Source organism: Oncorhynchus mykiss, chromosome 2 (assembly GCF_057628025.1).
Source record: "Oncorhynchus mykiss isolate SJ-2025 chromosome 2, ASM5762802v1, whole genome shotgun sequence".
NCBI lineage: Eukaryota > Metazoa > Chordata > Actinopteri > Salmoniformes > Salmonidae > Oncorhynchus > Oncorhynchus mykiss.
Window position 1 is genome coordinate 77,667,649 of NC_143023.1, and position 21,381 is coordinate 77,689,029.

Genomic DNA, 21,381 nt, shown 5'->3' on the forward strand with positions numbered 1-21,381 from the left:
CAGCTGTCACTAAATGTGCAGAATTTGAAGGCAGTAGTGACCAGAGATGAAATGGCACATATTGGCTAAAGACAGAGGGGCCTACAGGTCCCTTGGAATAAACGATGAGGATGTTGCTTCCTGACTCCTCTGACAACATGACAGCTATTATTGATGACCTGGCTAGATTAGGAGGTATTCTGGGAAAAGCTGACAACACCATCTTTAACCAAATTGGACACTGGTTTAATGGTGTATTTGGAAACGTGATGGGTAAGGTAATGATGTCCAGGTCTGCCATGATTGTTCCACTCCTGGTAGGACTACTTTTTATTTTGACTTATGTATAATAAAGTGCTTGGCTAGAAAGACTGTTGAACATTTGGGGATTATGGGACACATGTATGTTGGGGTGGTCACAAGAAGGGAGCAAACTTACCTAATGTGGTAGAGGGAAGATATGAGAGATACTAGAGCTTGTCATGAATATATGGGTCAACTGAGAGAAGAGTATAGTGATAGTTTCTCCTATGATAAAGGGGATAGTGTGTTAGACTTACAGCAACAGGTGACAGGTGTAAACCTTTCCAGGATTGAGGACGGCATGGGAGCACTTTTTGAAGGAATGTGAGTATGCAGTGATAAGGAGTATCTCACTTTACCTCCTGGATGGGGGGGGGGGGGGGTGTTGTTATTTGAGGAGAACAGAAATGTTCATGTTAAAGAATGCTGGTCACCAATCTTTTCAATGAAATAGGTACAATCAACTCTGGGGTACTGTAGCGTGCCAAACGACTCATCCCAGACTATCAGGAAGCCTATGGTCATGTCCTACACCCGGGTGAGATTTATGGTATGTCAAATCACACTCCTGAGATGTGGCTGTCCTAAGAAAGTGGGTAAACAATTGAACCTATTATTTACAGGCCCATATGAATTTAACAAACCAAGGATATAGCCAACTCTCATTAGATGTCTGAAATCTGAAAGCAGTAGTCAGCCGCCATGAGTTGGCTTTAGATGATCTTTTTGGCGAAGGAAGGAGGACAGTGTAACGTACTAGGTATTATTGATCCTGAAAATTGTGTTATGCTCCTCCCTGACACCTCTGAGAATATGACTGAAATTAGTGATAAGATTGCTGATCTTAGTAAAACTCTCAAAATCTGAAAAATCTATTTTTGACAAAATTGGTGACTGGTTTAATGCTAAATTTGGAAATGTGATAGGTTGACTCTGTTTTCATTGTTTATTCCTATACTGGTGGGAGGTTTGGTGATTTTGGTTACTGTTTATATTTGTAAGAAAATGACTAACTGCTCCTTAACATGCTGGAATGATGGTGTTGGTGGAATCTGATACAAATAGTACAGAAGGTGATACTGGTGCATTTCTAATTTCTCTTAATCCCATTGTTTATTTAACTCTGTGGTTCTTCCCAGGACACAAGAGGAATGGGAGTATAGCCAGATTCACCCACCCCCAACAGCATTCCAGGAACCTCAGGAGTCGTTTCACCCTTTAGAAAGCCATCCCTGGGATCAAATGGATCTGGGGGATTTGCCTAATCTATTTTATTTAAGAGGAGTATATTATGATTGAAGCTGTGACACTAATTAGTCTCAAAGGGGGACATGTCAGGATTCACCTATGGGTCATGATTTGGGGCTGTACAAATGTTTGATGTATTAGAATAATTGATTATGCGTATGTTATATTAATAGAAGGGGAGGGGTTATAAGACCCCTCCCTCCTTACATTTATAGGGTCCTAGACTACAGATGATATATACAGTGGGGCAAAAAAGTATTTAGTCAGCCACCAATTGTGCAAGTTCTCCCACTTAAAAAGATGAGAGAGGCCTGTAATTTTCATCATAGGTACACTTCAACTATGACAGACAAAATGAGAAAAACAAATCCAGAAAATCACATTGTAGGATTTTTTATGAATTTATTTGCAAATTATGGTGGAAAATAAGTATTTGGTCAATAACAAAAGTTTATCTCAATACTTTGTTATATACCCTTTGTTGGCAATGACAGAGGTCAAACGTTTTCTGTAAGTCTTCACACACTGTTGCTGGTATTTTGGCCCATTCCTCCATGCAGATCTCCTCTAGAGCAGTGATGTTTTGGGGCTGTTGCTGGGCAACACGGACTTTCAACTCCCTCCAAAGATTTTCTATGGGGTTGAGATCTGGAGACTGGCTAGGCCACTCCAGGACCTTGAAATGCTTCTTACGAAGCCACTCCTTCGTTGCCCGGGCGGTGTGTTTGGGATCATTGTCATGCTGAAAGACCTAGCCACGTTTCATCTTCAATGCCATTGCTGATGGAAGGAGGTTTTCACTCAAATCTCACGATACATGGCCCCATTCATTCTTTCCTTTACACGGATCAGTCGTCCTGGTCCTTTTGCAGAAAAACAGCCCCAAAGCATGATGTTTCCACCCCCATGCTTCACAGTAGGTATGGTGTTCTTTGGATGCAACTCAGCATTCTTTGTCCTCTAAACACGACGAGTGTTTACCAAAAGTTATATTTTGGTTTCATATGACCATATGAGATTCTCCCAATCTTCTTCTGGATCATCCAAATGCTCTCTAGCAAACTTCAGATGGGCCTGGACATGTACTGGCTTAAGCAGGGGGACACGTCTGGCACTGCAGGATTTGCGTCCCTGGCGGCGTAGTGTGTTACTGATGGTAGGCTTTGTTACTTTGGTCCCAGTTCTCTGCAGGTCATTCACTGGGTCCCCCCGTGTGGTTCTGGGATTTTTGCTCACCGTTCTTGTGATCATTTTGACCCCACGGGGTGAGATCTTGCGTGGAGCCCCAGATCAAGGGAGATTAGCAGTGGTCTTGTATGTCTTCCATTTCCCAATAATTGCTCCCACAGTTGATTTCTTCAAACCAAGCTGCTTACCTATTGCAGATTCAGTCTTCCCAGCCTGGTGCAGGTCTACAATTTTGTTTCTGGTGTCCTTTGACAGCTCTTTGGTCTTGGCCATAGTGGAGTTTGGAGTGTGACTGTTTGAGGTTGTGGAGAGGTGTCTTTTATACTAATAAGTTCAAACAGGTGCCATTAATACAGGTAACGAGTGGAGGACAGAGAAGAAAGAAGAAGTTACAGGTCTGTGAGAGCCAGAGATCTTGCTTGTTTGTAGGTGACCAAATACTTATTTTCCCCCATAATTTGCAAATAAATTCATTAAAAATCCTACAATGTGATTTTCTGGATTTTTTTTTTTCTATCATCTTTTTAAGTGGGAGAACTTGCACAATTGGTGGCTGACTAAATACTTTTTTGCCCCACTGTGTGTGTGTGTGTGTATGTGTATGTGTATGTGTACATATATATATATACCCATACACACATTATATAGTTTTAGAATTGTTCCACAGTTGTTTGCTCTTTCTCGCTCTTATAATGTGTGACTGAGACAGAACTCTGCAGGGGAGTGTGGAAGACTACTCAGACATTCCACAATAAATCCACTTTGGGGAGGGGATCTGCCTAGCTTTTAGATAAACACTGAAATTCTATGGAATTAACAAAGCCTACCTGAGACCAAATCCATGTGCACCTGGCAACCTTGGCTAGCGCGCACTGCGCCCGGCCAGTCACAGGAGTCGCTGGTGCGCGATGAGACAAGGAGATCCCTACCGACCAATCCCTCCCTAACCCGGACGACGCTAGGCCAATTGTGCGTCGCCCCACGGACCTCCCGGTCGCGGCCGGCTGCGACAGAGCCTGGGCGCGAACCCAGGGACTCTGATGGCACAGCTGGCGCTGCACTTAACCACTGCGCCACCCGGGAGGCCATTAATAAAGATTTTTGAATGATTTAATTAAAGATACTGTCATAATGCTAATTTCACCAATGAACCAATGATTGACAGAAGGACGTAAGGAACAAACCCTAACAGTAACGACCCCAACACTGAGTAAATAATTGAAAGTAGCGAGAGAAAATGATCAATGTAGTCGAATCGCACTCCACCCCCAGCCCCCAAAAAGTAATAAATAGACACCACTGGTTGCTTTACCTTTGTTCTGTAGAGACGGTATCCTCTCTGAAGTTGATTGGCTGTCCCATGGACCCATCACTCTTCATGGACACACAACTGGGCACAGGTGAGTCTGGTCTCTCCTGACAGACCCTGTAAAAATGCAAATTGCCATTTTAAAATTATTTGGAATATAACAGCCTATTGCACCAGTCTGTTTGAGTTATCATTACACTCCTTGCAACGCCAAATGTTTGGCATGAAATGGAATGTTAGCTAAACAGGTTTTGGATTTCAGGCTACCGTTATACAATATCATAGAAATATTTTATCTAGATCATAAATAAAGAGGGAAGACAAGGGTAAAATGTTGTTTAAGCCACATCAACCAAATCCCTGTGAGTGAAACAGGAAATACAAAGAAAAAGTGACTACTAGTTGGCACCTTTGAGCAGTTGAGAGGGCAGCCTCTTTCACGTTGATTGGGTGTCCCATGGAACCATCACTCTTCATAGACACACAGCCAGGTACAGGAGACCCTGGTCTCTCCTGACGTAGTGGGCTGCTGAACACAATGTGGACTGACATTGAATCCCTAGCCATTTCTTCTTACAATGAATAGTGTAATGTGTTTTTGTAATATTGGTAATTAAGTTAACATTATTCATGGGTATTCCTCCTTCACACAAAAACACATACAGAGGGAAAGAGAGGGGTGAGAACACAATATCTCTCCTCTTACCTCCTAGCATCTGTTTGAATGCTGGGTTCAGGGAGACTCATTTTAGAGTCAGTGGCCCCCTCCTCAGGGGCAGACCAGGGGAATCCAGGATTAGAACTTGACCCAGTGAAGCAGAGCTGAGAACACACAATCACCATATACTGTACTGATGCTGACACACCCTGATACTTTGGTGAAACAAACAACCAGGGGTGGAAAAAGTACTCAATTGTCATACTTAAGTAAAAGTAATGATTCCTTAATAGAAAATGACTAAAGTAAAAGTAAAAAAGTTAACCAGTAAAATACTACTTGAGTAAAAGTATTTGTATATTTTATATTTTAAATATACTTAAGTATCAAAAGTAAATGTAATTGCAGAAATATACTTAAGTATCAAACGTACAAGTATAAATAATTTAAAATTCCTTATATTAAAAACAAACCAGATGGCACAAATGTCTGGATAGCCAGGGGTACACCATAATTTAGAAACAATAATTAGGTCTAATAGCGGTTGGCATCCAATAAATGTTGCATTACCGACCGCCACCTTCTAGACTGGAGTACAACTCCCTAACACTTTGCCTGAAAAAAAATAAAAAAATACCATCTCACACAACTCACAAAAAATAAATTTATAAAATAAAAAAAGAACACCACACTACTCCACTATTTAAATATATTTAGTCCTACCTCAGGTCAACAACCTGAAAGGATGGGACACCATCACTTAACACACCCTGTAACTATTCTGATGTCAAGTCTCACACCAAAAACACTGCAGCTGCTACCACAACCTCAAGTTTCTGTGATTTACGTTCCATCCCTGCAGTACAGTTGATAACCATTCCTAAAAATTCAATCTCACTGAAACATCACTTGTTGGCCTATCCCTCTGTACTGGTACAGATCTCCTACGCACACCACTCCTCTCAGGATCTGTCCCCCTTGACCCATTTCCTCTACTTTCTTCACTGCCTCAACATATAACAACTTCTGCACCACTCTAACCCTGGAAACCTCAACATGCCTCGGACCTCGCCTGCATATTTTCCGAATTTTCTGTAGAATTGCATTATGGGCCCTAAAAATCACGAAAATAGTGTCCACTGCATGTATATTTTGTGTTTTGGCCAATTTAGTACGACATCCGGGAACTTTTGGCATACTAACAATATCCATAATATGACCAATAAGCATACTATATACTCAATTCAAGTCACAATTAGTACGTTAGTTTGAGTATTCGGACGCGATTAAAATGTATTGGGCTGTAAACTAAGATTTACCAGTTAAATAGGCTACATTTTAAAACCATTGTAGCCTACCTGTGTTCATGTCGATCGCAGGCAGACAGGCTACGGCTGGGAAACTCGAAGAACTCCGATTTCAAGAGAGAATACTGTTATGTAGACGAACAAGACTAGCAAAATTCTTTATAAACTTCTCAGATGTGCTAGCTACAACTATCCTCAGTTCATGAGCTAGAACATAACGTTAACTGTTTAGCGCAGGCAGGTATGGTGGCTCCCATATGACAAATACATTGAAAATTATTTAAATAATTTAGAAGGGCTACATAGCGAACATAAATAAAATTGTTTTATGGATTTTCATGACAAATAAATTGCCATACACTACCGCAGTTTAGTGAATTGACGCTCTTTACACATTCAACTTTAGATTTTTATTCGGTACATGAAAACTTAAGCGAAAAATTACATTGTGTGCACTGTCATCACTGTTATGTTTGATCCTTATATAATGACAAACGGGGGCATAGGTTTAACTACTTTTAATGAACATATACTTCAGCTAGAAAACTCAACGTTAAGCCATGCAAGGCGTTCTTTAACCATCCGCATAGTCTGCTGGGTAACGTAGTCTAAATGTTATTAACACAACACAATCAAGCCCTGATTTTTATCCACGACAAGTCATTATGGTGGAAACACCTGCAACAAGTCAGTTTGGTAGGATTTTAGAATATATATTACATCTGTAGCCAATTGGATGGAAACCTAGCTATAGAGGCACTTTTTAGTCACAATTTCAGTAACATTCGGTTTCGTTATCATTACAGCTGGTGAGTTTTATTAGCTGCTATCTAACACCACGAATTACATTGACAATAGCCCTTCTGTCTGTGTTATAATAAACAATCACAATCCACTTACTTTAATCAGTCCACTCAAATGTTTTGATCATGTTAATTTCCTCAAAATGGATCCTAGCATAGTTAAATAAGGTCCTGACTCTGGAGGAGGTGGAGCTGAAGTCAAGAGTTTAGGATTGGATATCTAGCTATGGTGTGATCGTGTAGGTCATGTGCAATGTTAGATGAATTATTGTAGATATAATTTCAGGGCATTTAAAACTATATTCACTGAACTCATATTGCATATACAGCGGTGGATTATTTCTACATTGGTCTGCTTCAGTTGAAGCTCCTGTCCTGCCAGTCCTCTGCTTTATTTTAGAACCAATGATGAAAATAAACCCTGGATTGCTGATGCTATGTATTGGCCATCGAGAGTTCTACAATATTTAAATAAAAAATGTTGAGGACAAAATTAAGTATTGTTACGTTGAAGTAGGGACAGTAACATTAGTAACCTAAAAAAATGTTTCAATATTTTTCATTTTTGGCCTACAAATCAAAAGGTATTAATTAAGGTGTCTAATAGAATAAATGTGGCAAAAACGATTATAGACAAATGCATTTCTATAGCTTCAGAAATGTGTGCCAAGATGGAGGCATGGTGGCTTCAACACCATCAGTCATCTAGTCCAATATTATTCATTATGATCTGAGAGGCTAACCTGATTATATATCAGCACTCCTACTCAGATTCTTTGTGAATACAGGCCCTGGTCCAGGTATCAACTCAGTCTTGTCCTTCCACATAGCTCTAAACAGGCCACTGCCCACTCTCCTCTCACACATGTTACATTTATGAACTCAACTGGATGCATTTACCGATTCAAACTGTAATAGCAACTGTAATTTTTTATTGTCATCAATATACAATATTCACAAATTACATTCAAAGTAAAAATAAAAATACATTTTGGTAAAGAACATAGGTATTGCACATGATTCCACATTTACAGTTGGCAGAACAATTACATTTACAACATTTTAGGGAAAAATGTGTTCTCTCCATCATTACATTGCATTATATAATTATCTGGTTAAAATAAAAAAAAATTCAACATTGATATATGTCATAGTTTACTGATCCTTTTGTTCAGATTGTGTTGGAAGAAAGATACCGGGTCATCAGAATCAAAACCAGTCTCAAACTCAGGCTTTTTTCTGAGGGCTAGGACAGAGACCAGTATAGCCAAAATGGCAGTCAGGCCCCATATCTGATAGTGGCTGCCTGATTCAGGGTCCGGAAACTGGAAACTGTGGAGCAAGCCAGCAATTCCAGTCGCGCTGTAGGATGAGTGGTCTATCTCTCTAGTGAAGAACTCCAGAGGGACAGTGAACACAGCGCTGACCTCGGCTGGGTTTGGGCGAGGAGAGAATGAGGCCTCAATGAACCCCACCACTGGAGTCACCAACAGACCACTCTACAGAGTGAGAGGAGGGAGAGAGGAGAGAAGAGGGGTGAGGGGAATGAAGGGGAGAAGAGAAAATATGTGGAAGAGAGGGGAGAGGAGAAAGTATGAATATCTCTGACTAGAAGTATGACCTGTAATCTATTGGCAATATCTAATTCCAAAATATACTGTACTATACCAGGCAGGGTTCTCCAACTTCGGTCATGGAGTTACTTGGAGTGCAGGATTTTTATCCAGCCCAATTCAATAAAACACCTGATTCAGCTAATTATGCCATCAGCAGTTTATTTTTAATAGTCCTCCAGGACCAGAATCCTGCTACACCATGATAGTGGGGGTGTTGAGAAATCATCAGCATCTGCTTTGAAACGTTTTATCTTTGTTCATGTAAAAGCAACCTCTCCCCATGTGTACCTTGTTCATAATGGGGAAGAGTGTGCAGACCACATCCACCTGGTCAGGAGGAAGGCCTATCTCCTCCTCTGCCTCTCTCAGAGCCGTGTCCACGTCATCCCTGTCCCTCGGGTCCCTCTTCCCACCTGGGAAACACACCTCGCCTGCGTTGGTCCTCAGCTGCAGCACAGAGCGAGAGAGACAGAGTGAGTTCTACAGCATTCCATTTTGTTTTCTTGTGTAAAGGACATCACGCTGCTTGCTTAGCGAGTACCACTTCCTCTCGATTCGGCCCATACCTGGTGCAAACCCAGGACTTCTGCCTTGCTAGCACATGAGTGCCCTCCTGAAGCGGCAGGCCCCAATTTGGATGAGATAGACCACTCAGATCCACAGATGACGCAATCTCTATTGCACTCAACACGGCCCGTTCCCACCTGGACAAGAGGAACACCTATATGAGAATGCTGTTCATTGACTACAGCTCAGCGTTCAACACCATAGTACCCTCAAAGCTCATCACTAAGCTAAGGATCCTGGGACTGAACACCTCCCTCTGCAACTGGATCCTGGACTCCCTGATGGGCTGCCTCCAAGTGGTGAGAGTAGACAACGTATCCACCATGCTGACCCTCAACACAGGGGCACTTCAGGGGTGCGTGCTTAGTCACCTTCTGTACTTCTTGTTCACGCACGACTCCAACACCATCATTAAGTTTGCAGACAACACGGTAGTAGGACTGATCACTGACGACGATGAGACAACCTATAGAGAGGAGGTGATTGTGGACTACAGCAAACGGAGAGGCGAGCACGCCTCCATTCACGTCGAGGGGGCTGTAGTGGAGTGGGTCGAAAGCTTCAATCTCCTCGGTGTCCACATCACTAAGGAACTATCATGGTCGACACACGCCAACAAAGTTGTGAAGAGGGCACGACAATGCCTCTACCACCTCAGGGGGCGGAAAATATGTCCTAAAAAAGTTCTACAGCTGCACCATTGAGAGCATCTTGACTGGCTGCATCACCACTTGGTATGGCAACTGCTTGGCATCTGACCGCAAGGCGCTACAGAGGGTAGTGTGTACGGCCCAGTACATCACTGGGGCTGAGCTCCCTGCCATCCAGGACCTCTATATCAGGCAGTGTCAGAGGAAGGCCCTAAAAAAAATTCTAACTTCAGCCACCCCAGTCATAGACAGTTCTCTTTGCTACCCTGAACAGCTTCTACCCCCAAGCCATAAGACTGCTAAATAGTTTGTCCAGGTAGCTATTCGGTTAACTAACTTTTTTTGACTCATCACTTGCTGCTGCTACTGTTTATTATCTGACACTTTATCCCTAGTTATATGTACATATCTACCTCAATTACCTTGTCCCCCTGCACATCGACTCGGTACTGGTACCCTGTATATTGCCAAGTTATCGTTACTCATTGTGTATTTATTACCCGTTTTACTTTTTTATTTTCATTTCTCTGCAAGGCTGGGAAAGGCCGTAAGTAAGCATTTCACTGCCAGTCTACACCTGTTTACGAAGCGTGGTAAATAACAAATATGGCAAATAACGTGTCAAATAACATTTGCTGTGATTCTTACCAGTCCGCACCACATGAAAAGCTAGCTAGCTATTCGCTAGGGCGAATGGGGACACTTCAAGCTGAGTTGTGATGGGCATTTCGAGTAATTTCGTTGAACCGGCTAATTTGGCTCGAAAAACAAATCCCCACTATTTATTGTTTCTGCTGTAAGGATTCACATTCTTTGGAGAATACTTCTGTAATTTAGCAGCAGAAAAATGTTGTTTTGATCTCAAAAAGCAGTACCAGCAGTATGCGAATCAGGGAGCAAAATGAACGGCTCTCATCGATGCGATTCGTTTACCAGATCCGTTCAAAAAGAGCGACTCACCACAACTGAGTAGTATATTTCACACATCGCAACGTGCTATATTTGCACACCGTGCAGTGCACGTAACACTGTCATGCTTTACTTTTGAATTAATGGTTTCAATGTTCATAACACAATTTTGTATGTTCAATGGCAAAACTGTAGGCCTAAGAATCGATTACATAATAGTTAAGGTAAACTAGTTAAACTAAGGAGTAAGGGAGAGCCATATTACTGACCTCTTGGGAGCGTAGAGTCATCAGCATGTGGACTTCTCCGTCCCTCACAAACAGCGGTATCAACACCGAGGCTTTGGGCAAGACCGGCAAGTACGAGAATCTGCTTCCGACTTCATATTGTTTCAATATGGCAGCAGTCTTTTCTTTTAGGTCCATCCTGAAGGTCAATAATGTAGCCAGAGGCAAAGACCTCACAGTGAAACATACCAGTAACCTACCTTGTTTTTGTTATAAAATATAGCTTGAGTTTGTTATTGCTGTACAGGAGAAAAGCTTCAGAATGCTATAATCCTGCTGCCGACCTGTCACTACTATCCCAATATTAAATATTTTCTTCGGACAGGCACCTGCTGTGCAAAACGATCGTTGTTGCTACAATGCTTCCACTTGACATTAGGCTACAATGTTTGCATGCGGATTGCGGAAGCGAGTCCCTTCAGGATAAAGAAAATGTAGGGCACTCCATCTAGTGGGGAACCAGAGACCAACATCTTGGAAAATGATAACGCTCTATGTTTTGCACGGACATGTTGAACAGTTGTGCCTCAAATTAACATCTAAAATAACTGCCATGAAATTAATAATCTACCAACCCATTTTCAAGTCAATCCATAATTCAAAAAGGAACTCGCACAGCTGAGCTATCGTGTTGCAGGTGAAGGGTAACAAAGAGATAACATAAGAAAAAAGAAACCTGCATACTTACCTTGCTAGAGGCACGGTTTTTTATGAAGTTCATGCGCCGCGGGAAGTAGTTTGGGGAGGGGGTGCTGCGATCCGGCCAAAAAAAAGTACCTGTGTCTTTCTTGATCCTCTAATACAGGACGAGTAAAAGACCCAGTGCACTACATTTGTGATTTAAAAATTATTTTTTTTACTAAATGTATTTGCGTGTTCACTAGCATTTGTAACTTGAGTCTGATACAGTGCCTTGCAAAAGTATTCACCCCCTTGGAATTTGTCCTATTTTGTTGCATTACAACCTGGAATTTAAATTGATTTTTATTTGGATTTCATGTAACGGACATACACAAAATAGTCCAGATTGGTGAAGTGAAATGAAAAAAATAACTTGTTTCAAAGACATTAAAAACAGAAAAGCGTGTGTGCATATTTATTCACCCGCTTTGATATGAAGCCCCTAAATAAGATCTGGTGCAACCAATTACCTTCAGAAGTCACATAATCTCAGTATATATACACACCTGTTCTGAAAGGCCCCAGAGTCTGCAACACCACTAAGCAAGGAGCTCGCCAAACAGGTCAGCGACAAAGTTGTGGACAAGTACAGATCAGGGTTGGGTTATAAAAAAATATCAGAAACTTTGAATATCCCACAGAGCACCTTTAAATCCATTATTAAAAAATGGAAAGAATATGACACCACAACTAACTTGCCAAGAGAAGGCGGCCCACCAAAACTCACAGACCAGGCAAGGAGGGCATTAATCAGAGAGGCAACAAAGAGACCGAAGATAACCCTGAAGGAGCTGCAAAACTCCACAGCGGAGGTTGGAATATCTGTCCATAGGACCACTTTAAGCTGTACACTCCACAGAGCTGGGCCTTTAAAATTATTTATTTGACCTTTATTTAACTAGGCAAGTCAGTTAAGAACAAATTCTTATTTTCAATGACAGCCTAGGAACAGAACAACATTTTTACCTTGTTAGCTCAGGGATTCGATCTTGCAACCTTTTTGTTACTAGTCCAACGACCTAACCACTTCCCACTTCATGGGAGTGGCCGGTTAAAAGCCATTGCTTAAAGGAAAAATATTCAAACCCATTTGGTGTTCGCCAAAATGCATGTGGGAGACCCCCCAAACATATGGAAGAAGGTACTCTGGTCAGATGAGACTAAAATTTAGCTTTTTGGCCATCAAGGAAAACTCTGTCTGGTGCAAACCCAACACCTCTCATCACCCCGAGAATATCATCCCCACAGTGAAGTATGTTAGTGGAAGCATCGTGCTGTGGGGATGTTTTTCATCGGCAGGGACTGGGAAACTGGTCAGAATTGGAGTAACGATGGATGGTGCTAAATACAGGGAAATTCTTATGGGAAACCTGTTTGTCTGCCAGAGACTTGAGACTGGGAATGAGGTTCACCTTCAAGCAGGACAATGACCCTAAGCATACTGCTAAAGTAACACTTGCGTGGTTTAAGGGAAAACATTAGATGTCTTGGAATGGCCTAGTCAAAGCCCAGACAATACAATTGAGAATCTGTGGTATGACTTAAAGGCTGTTGTACACAAGCGGAACCCATTCCCCTTGAAGGAGCTAGAGCAATTTTGCCTTGAAGAATGGGCAAAAATCCCAGTGGCTAGATGTGCCAAGCTTATAGAGACATACCCCAAGAGATTTGCAGCTGTAATTGCTGCAAAAGGTGGTTCTACAAAGTATTGACTTTGGGGGGGGGGTGAATAGTTATGCATGCTCAAGTTCTGTTTTTTTGTCTTATCTTGTTTGTTTCACAATAAATATTTTGCATCGCCAAAGTGGTAGGCATGTTGTGTAAATCTCATGATACAAACACCCTATTGTAAGGCAACAAAATAAGTAAAATGCCAGGGGGGTGAATACTTTCACAAGCCAATGTAGTTCTGTACAAAACAGTTACTGATAATACTTGGGACGGAATATAAAAATACTTGCTTGATATGTTTTCCAGTTTCTTGAAATACTTTGCAAATGCAACTTATTTCTAAATGTGAACTGAAATGGTCTTAATTCCTTTTACATTTTAGTAGAGCAGTTTACAGTAGTGAGTGCATACATTTTCATGCTGGTCCCCGGTGGGAATCACGCTCTACCAACTGAGCCATATCATCACAAACCACTTTGTCTCAATGTTTTTGCCCATGTTACAGAAATCTATATCGGTCCGTTAATACTAGTAAAGCCCCACAACTTTTGTGAAAAAAATGTTTCTTACTATTTATTAAACACTCAGCACCCCTACTTCCCACAACTATGTACAGTTGAAGTCAGAAGTTTACATACACCTTAGCCAAATACATTTAAACTCAGTTTTTCACAATTACTGACATTTAATTATAGTAAAACTTCCCTGTCTTAGGTCAGTTAGGATCACCACTTTATTTTAAGGATGTGAAATGCCAGAATAATAGTAGAGAGTGATTTATTTCAGCTTTTATTTATTTCATCACATTCTCAGTGGGTCAGAAGTTTACATACACTCAATTAGTATTTGGTAGCATTGCCTTTAAATGGTTTAACTTGGGTCAAATGTTTTGGGTAGCCTTCCACAAGCTTCCCACAATAAGTTGGGTGAATTTTGTCCCATTCCTCCTGACAGAGCTGATGTAACGGAGTCAGGTTTGTAGGCCTCCTTGCTCGCACACACTTTTTCAGTTCTGCCAACAAATGCTATGGGATTGAGGTCAGGGCTTTGTGATGGCCACTCCAATACCTTGTCTTTGTTGTCCTTAAGCCATTTTGCCACAACTTTGGAAGTATGCTTGGGGTCATAGTCCATTTGAACGACCCATTTGCGACCAAGCTTTAACTGATATCTTGAGATGTTGATTCAATATATCCACATCATTTTCCTTCCTCATGATCTTGAAAAACATGTTTTCATGACTCCAACATAAGTGTATGTAAACTTCCGACTGCCTCTTGGCCTTAAATGCTTCAATAAAAATGAAAAAAAACAAGAGTAGTGTGCGGATTTCTCTTTTCTTTAAAGTCAATCCATGGAAGGCATCTCTCTAACACACACATTTAAGATTGACAGCAATATTAAAATAGGATTGTTAATGTCCTTGGTGAATGAAAACATTGCCATTATTAAACAAAATTGTTACATTACATTCCAGGCTTGTCTTTGCATGGGCTTGGCATATGAGTTAAACAGCATCATTGGTTTGTACAATGCAGTACATGACTTGACTAACATAGATTTTACTGTGGATATGTACAGTCGCCTGAGATCCTGTGGATTGTATTAAGCAACATAAAATCCATCCTTACTAACATAAATCAGATGAGAGGTATCCAAGGACCCAATATAATATAGAATAACAAATCTAAATTAAAAAAAGTGTACTCCCATAACTATCTTTACACGAATCCTCTACTTAAAAACATAACTCATCCCATTGCTTCTAGGGGAACAAAAATATGGATTCAATACATTTTTGTTTTCTCAAATAGTATCTTGCAAACTGAATTCACAATAGGTTTCATACACAGATAAATAAGGTTCAGAACCCTAAAAAGCTCAGGATCATCACAGTGGTCCTAGTCTCTAGTCATCCATCTGTCTATCGCCTCAGCTCACACTTTGTACTTCTCCTTTGCGTTCTCGTTCAGTATACAGATGTGCTGCACAGAGCAAAAACACATGGTAAAGTGTAAAAAGAATACACCAACAGCAGACTTGATTAAACTGACCCCCCATACATACATTGAGTGTACAAAACATTAGGAACAAGTGTTCTTTCCATGTCAGACTGACCAGGTGAAAGCAACCATCCCTTATTGATGTCACTTGTTCTCCTTCAAATCAGTGTAGGTGAAGGGGACAAGGCAGGGTAAAGAAGGATTTTCAAGCCTTGAGACATGGATTGTGTATGTGCCATTCAGAGGGTGAATGGGCAAGACAAAAGTAGGTGTCAGGTGCACCAGTTTGAGTTTGTCAAGAACTGCAATGCTGATGGTTTTTTCACACTCAACAGTTTCCTGTGTGTATCAAGAATGGTCCACCACCCAAAGGACATCCAGCCAACTTGACAACTGTGGGAAGCATTGGATTCAACACGAGTCAGCATCCCTGTGGAACGCTTTCGACACCTTGTAGAGTCGATGCCCCGACGAATTGAGGCTGTTCTGATGGAAAAAGGTAGTCCAACTCAATATTAGGAAAGTGTTCCTAATGTTTTGTACACTCAGTGTACATCTTTCACTAGGTTTTGACATGCTGAATCTCAGATAGAAAATATAACTGAATATCAGGATCATCTCCAATGCAGCAAACTTACACTGAGATCTCTGAAGTACTCATTGTAGTCCAGGGCATATCCCACCAGAAACAAATCTGGCACCTCAAACCCGATGTCTGACCAAATACAGAGACGGACATCATTTACTGCACAATACAATACTAAGCTACATGTAAGTTAGACATCTTGCTGTGTAGTATTAAGTTAGCAGTATCAAAAGATCTTATGGGATGAGTTTTGCATTAGCATTTCATAACATTAACACAGATATAAAGTATGTTTCTCTTTTCCATCTCTGGAGGTTATCTAGTTGACTCCTGTTGTCTGTGACTGGGGTTGACCCTTTAGCTTCAAGGGTCACAGAGCAGGTCAAAGGTAAACAGCTGTCCTTGCAAAACCATCTTAGAAAGCTTATCCAACTCTGACTTAAAGGAATGACATACATCACTAACCGTGTGTGTAGAATACTAGTACCAGAGTACCATGTTGACCTACACATTCAAAGTCGATCGTTAAATATGCATATTAATTCCATGCGAAAAATATAACTATTATACGTGGTCATCCTGCCAAAGACTCTTTCCAGTACAGCAGTGTATCAACGGTGGGAAGGCATGCACAACACACACAAAACACGGCAGAACTCACAGTCTGGTCTGTATCCTGAGCTCCTTGGTGTTCTCTTGACCAGAAGGCTGAAATGACAATGCATACAAGCACAAAACTGAATAGGATCTCTATGCAAACCATGCTCTTAATGGCATGCATTGCTCTCAATGACATGGTCTTCAACAATCTCAATGACACAGCAAACAATATAATCCACTCAATGGCCTTGCATTGTTCAATAACATAGCATAGCTATAATGCGCTCAACACAGCCGTCTACAACCTAAACTAGCGTCAAATAGTCCCTTCCATAGCAGAGGGATATCCCATCCCTCCACAGTTCAATTAACAGTATGGTACATAGATTAACTCTTAATCTGATCCAGTCACATAACATCTCTAAATCAGTGCTTAAGGGGAGAGTGCGCATTACAATAGATAGAGTACGGTCATTAATATTGCTGTCTAGATAAAAAAAAATCCACTAATTGGTCTACTGACCAATCACATCAGATATTGTCACATTAGATCTTTTTTTAGAGCTGATCCAATTGGTCAAAAGACCAATTAGTGAAAAAAATATATCTGAATTTGGACCCCTGTGTAAATGCAGTCAAAGAGTGACATTCTGAGCTGAGCCACTTCTCTGTCTAAATCAGGGCTACACAGCACTTATAGGGACTGTTCAGTAAGCACAATATGGGAGAAAAAAAAAAGTACTGTGTGCTTAATACATTGGTTCTCACCTGACGACTTTGACCATCTTTGGATTGCATTCACTCAGCAGTGATAGCAGTGTCTCCATAGTCCTCCCAGTCTCCACAATGTCCTAAACACGTCAGCAGGACAGATACCGTTGCATAAGGGGCTTCAATTTAAGGAGTGCAAGGAAGTCCAACAACAATTCAAGGGAAGCAATGCAATATTAATGTGGACAACTATAGCGATGGTACAACCCACTTCTTTTAGGGTACACCCATTAGTGAATGTGATTTGCACCCTGGTCATACAGCTATAGTCCATGAGAGAGCTAGTGTGCGCCACACATTTATGTACAGCAGTTTTAACATTTACAGAGACTGAATTTTCAGATTATGTGCTAAAAAGACAGGGAATTGGTCTTACCTCAACTATCAAAACATTCTGCAAAGGAAATTAGAAGACAATTGATCACATATACAGTGGGGCAAAAAAGTATTTAGTCAGCCACCAATTGTGCAAGTTCTCCCACTTAAAAAGATGGGAGAGGCCTGTACTTTATCATAGGTACACTTCAACTATGACAGACAAAATGAGAAAAAAAAATCCAGAAAATCACATTGTAGGATTTTTAATGAATTTATTTGAAAATTATGGTGGAAAATAAGTATTTGGCCACCTACAAACAAGCAAGATTTCTGGCTCTCACAGACCTGTAACAACTTGTTTAAGAGGCTCCTCTGTCCTCCACGCGTTACCTGTATTAATGGCACCTGTTTGAACTTGTTATCAGTATAAAAGACACCTGTCCACAACCTCAAACAGTCACACTCCAAACTCCACTATGGCCAAGACCAAAGTGCTGTCAAAGGACACCAGAAACAAAATTGTAGACCTGCACCAGGCTGGGAAGACTGAATCTGCAATAGGTAAGCAGCTTGGTTTGAAGAAATCAACTGTGGGAGCAATTATTAGGAAATGGAAGACATACAAGACCACTGATAATCTCCCTCGATCTGGGGCTCCACGCAAGATCTCACCCCGTGGGGTCAAAATGATCACAAGAACAGCGAGTAAAAATCCCAGAACCACACGGGGGGACCTAGTGAATGACCTGCAGAGAGCTGGGACCAAAGTAACAAAGCCTACCATCAGCAAGGGCATTAAAGATGAAACGTGGCTGGGTCTTTCAGCATGACAATGATCCCAAACACACTGCCCGGGCAACGAAGGAGTGGCTTCGTAAGAAGCATTTCAAGGTCCTGGAGTGGCCTAGCCAGTCTCCAGATCTCAACCCCTTAGAAAATCTTTGGAAGGAGTTGAAAGTCTGTGTTGCCCAGCAACAGCCCCAAAACATCACTGCTCTAGAGGAGATCTGCATGGAGGAATGGGCCAAAATACCAGCAACAGTGTGTGAAAACCTGGTGAAGACTTACAGAAAACATTTGACCCCTTTCATTGCCAACAAAGGGTATATAACAAAGTATTGAGATAAACTTTTGTTATTGACCAAATACTTATTTTCCACCATAATTTGCAAATAAATTCATAAAAAATCCTACAATGTGATTTTCTGGATTTTTTTTCTCATTTTGTCTGTCATAGTTGAAGCGTACCTATGATGAAAATTACAGGCCTCATCTTTTTAAGTGGGAGAACTTGCACAATTGGTGGCTGACTAAATACTTTTTTTGCCCCACTGTGTGTGTGTGTGTATATTAAACAAAAATACAGTACCTCATTGGTTAAATAATTAATATTTGTATTTTATCTGTGGTTATGTCAAGCAATCAAATCTCACCTTCCCGGTTAGAGTTGAGAGCTCATCCCCTCCGATAACTTTGACAATGTTTGTAGACTGGTCATTCTGGGGACAATACACACATATCAGTAAAACTACACATCTCACCCAGGAAGAGGGTGATGGTCTACTCTAAATAATCATAAGGTCATCTAGTAATACATTAAAAGATATAACCGTGTTGGCCAATGGAAGTGTTATCTGCTCATGCATCAGCTGAGAGTCTAGTAGCAGATCACATTGTGATTTAGCCAACCCTTGTGTCATGTTTGTTGTCATGACAGACAACAGATAAGAGGGGTTGGCTAAACAAACTGATCTGAGACCAGGCTAAACACACACAGCGAGAGACAGAATAAGCAACAGCTGCATTGCTTACATATAAAGATTGCCATCTTTCTTACACAATTGGAGGCTATTGAAGGAGAGTGAGAGAAACGTGGAGTGGTTCACTCACGCAATAGCTCTTTAGCCTAATGAAATCCACAGTCAACGTGACAGACTTATCGCTGTTCTGATTTAGGGCCTTGATGTAGTCCAGCAGGTCGGCAAAGAATGTATAACCTCCTTTGAGAACACACAGTGCTACTATATGGTGTCCCCCCATGTCCCGGACTATATCACGAGCCAGGCGCTCAGTCCTAGAGAGAGACAGAAGGAAAGAAGGATAAAAGGAGAGAAGGATAAAAAAAAGAGAGGGAGAGAGGGCGATACAATGGCATGGGACCTGAAATTTCTGAGCAAGCCCATCAATCAATCTTCAGATGGTCTGTGATCTGGTCAGTCAGAACATCATGGTTTAAGGCTAGTATTGGCAATGTGTGGAAAACTGGCTGAAAAGTTGCTGACTGGGTCAAATCAAATTATCTGTCTGGAGTCCTACTATTCATAACAGGGTTTAACATGGCATTCTACAACAGGGTATCCGACTAACAGTGTGTTTCATTCATAAGGCTGCTGCTTGCCCTCTCCCTATCTGCAATGCAAATTGATGATGGCTATACACCATTACAACAAAACAAAACAAAAAAAAAATCACTGCTGGTTTAGATGCCTAACAATGATTTGTCTAACAAATATGTCAGTGATCCAACAAAATACCTTAGCAACCACGGTGTAAATTAAGGAAACAATGGAGGCATAGAGGAATTTGTACAAAATTAAGAGTTCTGATTTATTCCACAAGGGAATAGGAAAATGTGCAATTATGTTATGGTACAGTAGCCTACCCAATCCCCAAGAGTGCCAGTCCAGTGGTGATGTTTGACTTACCTGTCCATGATCAGTCCATGGGGGATGATAACCTGGTCTAAATCCTCCTCATAGTGTTTGGGGACACAGAAGAGGTCCAACTTATACCCCTTCTCATCATCGGGTATCTGAAGGAGCAAAGAGATAACACATTTAGGAAATGGCACATAAATGTGCAATTGAGGTGACCAAAAGTCTTAGCAAACTGAAGCTCCACACACACAGACACGAGCCAGGAGCCCTGGCAACGTTTAAGATTGCTTTAAACCACCTGTTTGTGGGTGAGACAGAGATAGGGTGCAGACCCGCTTTTAAGACTCCATAGCCTACTTGGTCTGACTAGCTGCGTGAATTCTGAAATTATGTCATCTGACAACGGAGTAAAAACCCAGTGATTAATCACGTCCCGCAACCCTGATGTCATTATGAAACCACACTCCGACACAACTCAGAAACGTCCATTCTGCAGATTACCATTCACCCCAGAGCAAGACGAGTGGTCTGACTGACATTACAAATATAACATAGGGACAGCGTACACCTTACCTGGATATAGGCCATATCACCGCTCTTGCTGTTCACGCCTCACTAGAGTGATATTTGAAGAGTCATGCTCTGATCAATAGGGAATAAGAATGCTATTTAGCTTGGTGGGTGGTGCGTCTCTCGCGCTCGCTCTTCCTCGCCTACTGCCTACTTTACCGTGGGCGAAAGCTTACATACGATACTCCAACCTTGCTCTCCCTCCCCTGGGGGTTTTAAACCCTGACGTCACAATCCATTTTACCGACCAAATTCTGATTTATCTGACATGAACATTTGATAAAATCCTACGGCTGTATTCCTTGTTGCATACCATAGATTGCATGGTACAATTTTCGAATTAGCTACTGACGTTAGTGTGAAAATAATTTAAGCCTATTAGCAGTTTGTCGTACAAAAAAAAACATACCTACCGTTATTTTACTGTATGTTAGAATATAAATCTACACATCCAAATTTACCAGAAACGCATCTTCGCCATACTAACCTAGTGCTGCGTCATGACAAGGATGATAGTAATAAACGCAGAGGCGTCAACCACATTGTAGTTACTCCACAATACTAACCTAAATAACAGTGAAAAATGAAGCTTGTACAGAAATATGCATCCTGTTTGCAATAAGGAACTAAAGTAAAACTACAAAAATGTGGCAAAGAAATTAACTTATTTTTGTCCTGAATACAAAGCGTTATATTTGGG

General features: G+C 41.2%; 3 protein-coding genes across 15 annotated transcripts in view; all 3 read right to left on the reverse strand.

Annotated features, from left to right (window-relative positions):
* The window catches only part of LOC110496686 (NACHT, LRR and PYD domains-containing protein 3), a 31,472-nt gene extending 24,425 nt beyond the window's left edge, over window positions 1-7,047 (reverse strand). For 6 of the 12 annotated variants that reach the window (XR_016488469.1, XR_016488471.1, XR_016488472.1 and 3 more), the window contains exons 1-4: window positions 6,893-7,028; window positions 4,734-4,849; window positions 4,437-4,556; window positions 4,031-4,144 (exon numbers count right to left, since the gene is read on the reverse strand). Coding sequence is in view for 7 of the 12 variants with exons in the window: in XM_090208401.1 (XP_090064527.1) it covers window positions 4,031-4,144; window positions 4,437-4,556; window positions 4,734-4,774 (275 nt within the window). In the remaining 5 variants the exon portion in view is untranslated. Of the gene's footprint in view, window positions 1-4,030; window positions 4,145-4,436; window positions 4,557-4,733; window positions 4,850-6,043; window positions 6,275-6,892 lie in introns of those variants that run through there. The other 6 variants (XR_016488470.1, XR_016488476.1, XM_090208402.1 and 3 more) reach the window with 3 other exon arrangements.
* A 660-nt stretch (window positions 7,048-7,707) lies between these two features.
* Window positions 7,708-11,214, reverse strand: nudt7 (nudix (nucleoside diphosphate linked moiety X)-type motif 7; the record flags this gene model as incomplete). Its single annotated transcript, NM_001165185.2, is given in 4 exon segments — window positions 7,708-8,294; window positions 8,700-8,858; window positions 10,807-11,137; window positions 11,194-11,214. Coding segments are annotated over 3 exon segments (666 nt in total). The 3' UTR covers window positions 7,708-7,943.
* A 2,738-nt stretch (window positions 11,215-13,952) lies between these two features.
* On the reverse strand, window positions 13,953-21,165 carry LOC110496739 (hypoxanthine-guanine phosphoribosyltransferase). 2 transcript variants are annotated; one of them, XM_021572777.3, is made up of 9 exons: window positions 20,685-21,165; window positions 20,160-20,266; window positions 19,345-19,528; window positions 18,888-18,953; window positions 17,513-17,530; window positions 17,134-17,216; window positions 16,427-16,473; window positions 15,818-15,894; window positions 13,953-15,161 (listed from the first exon to the last, which is right to left on the reverse strand). In XM_021572777.3, the coding sequence occupies exons 1-9, from the start codon at window positions 20,697-20,699 to the stop codon at window positions 15,114-15,116; spliced, it is 645 nt and encodes a 214-aa protein (XP_021428452.2). In that variant the 5' UTR covers window positions 20,700-21,165; the 3' UTR covers window positions 13,953-15,113. The 2 variants fall into 2 exon arrangements, with proteins under 2 accessions (XP_021428452.2, XP_090064639.1); XM_090208513.1 differs by lacking the exon at window positions 17,513-17,530 and having other exon boundaries at window positions 20,685-20,861.
* Between the last annotated feature and the right edge of the window lie 216 nt (window positions 21,166-21,381).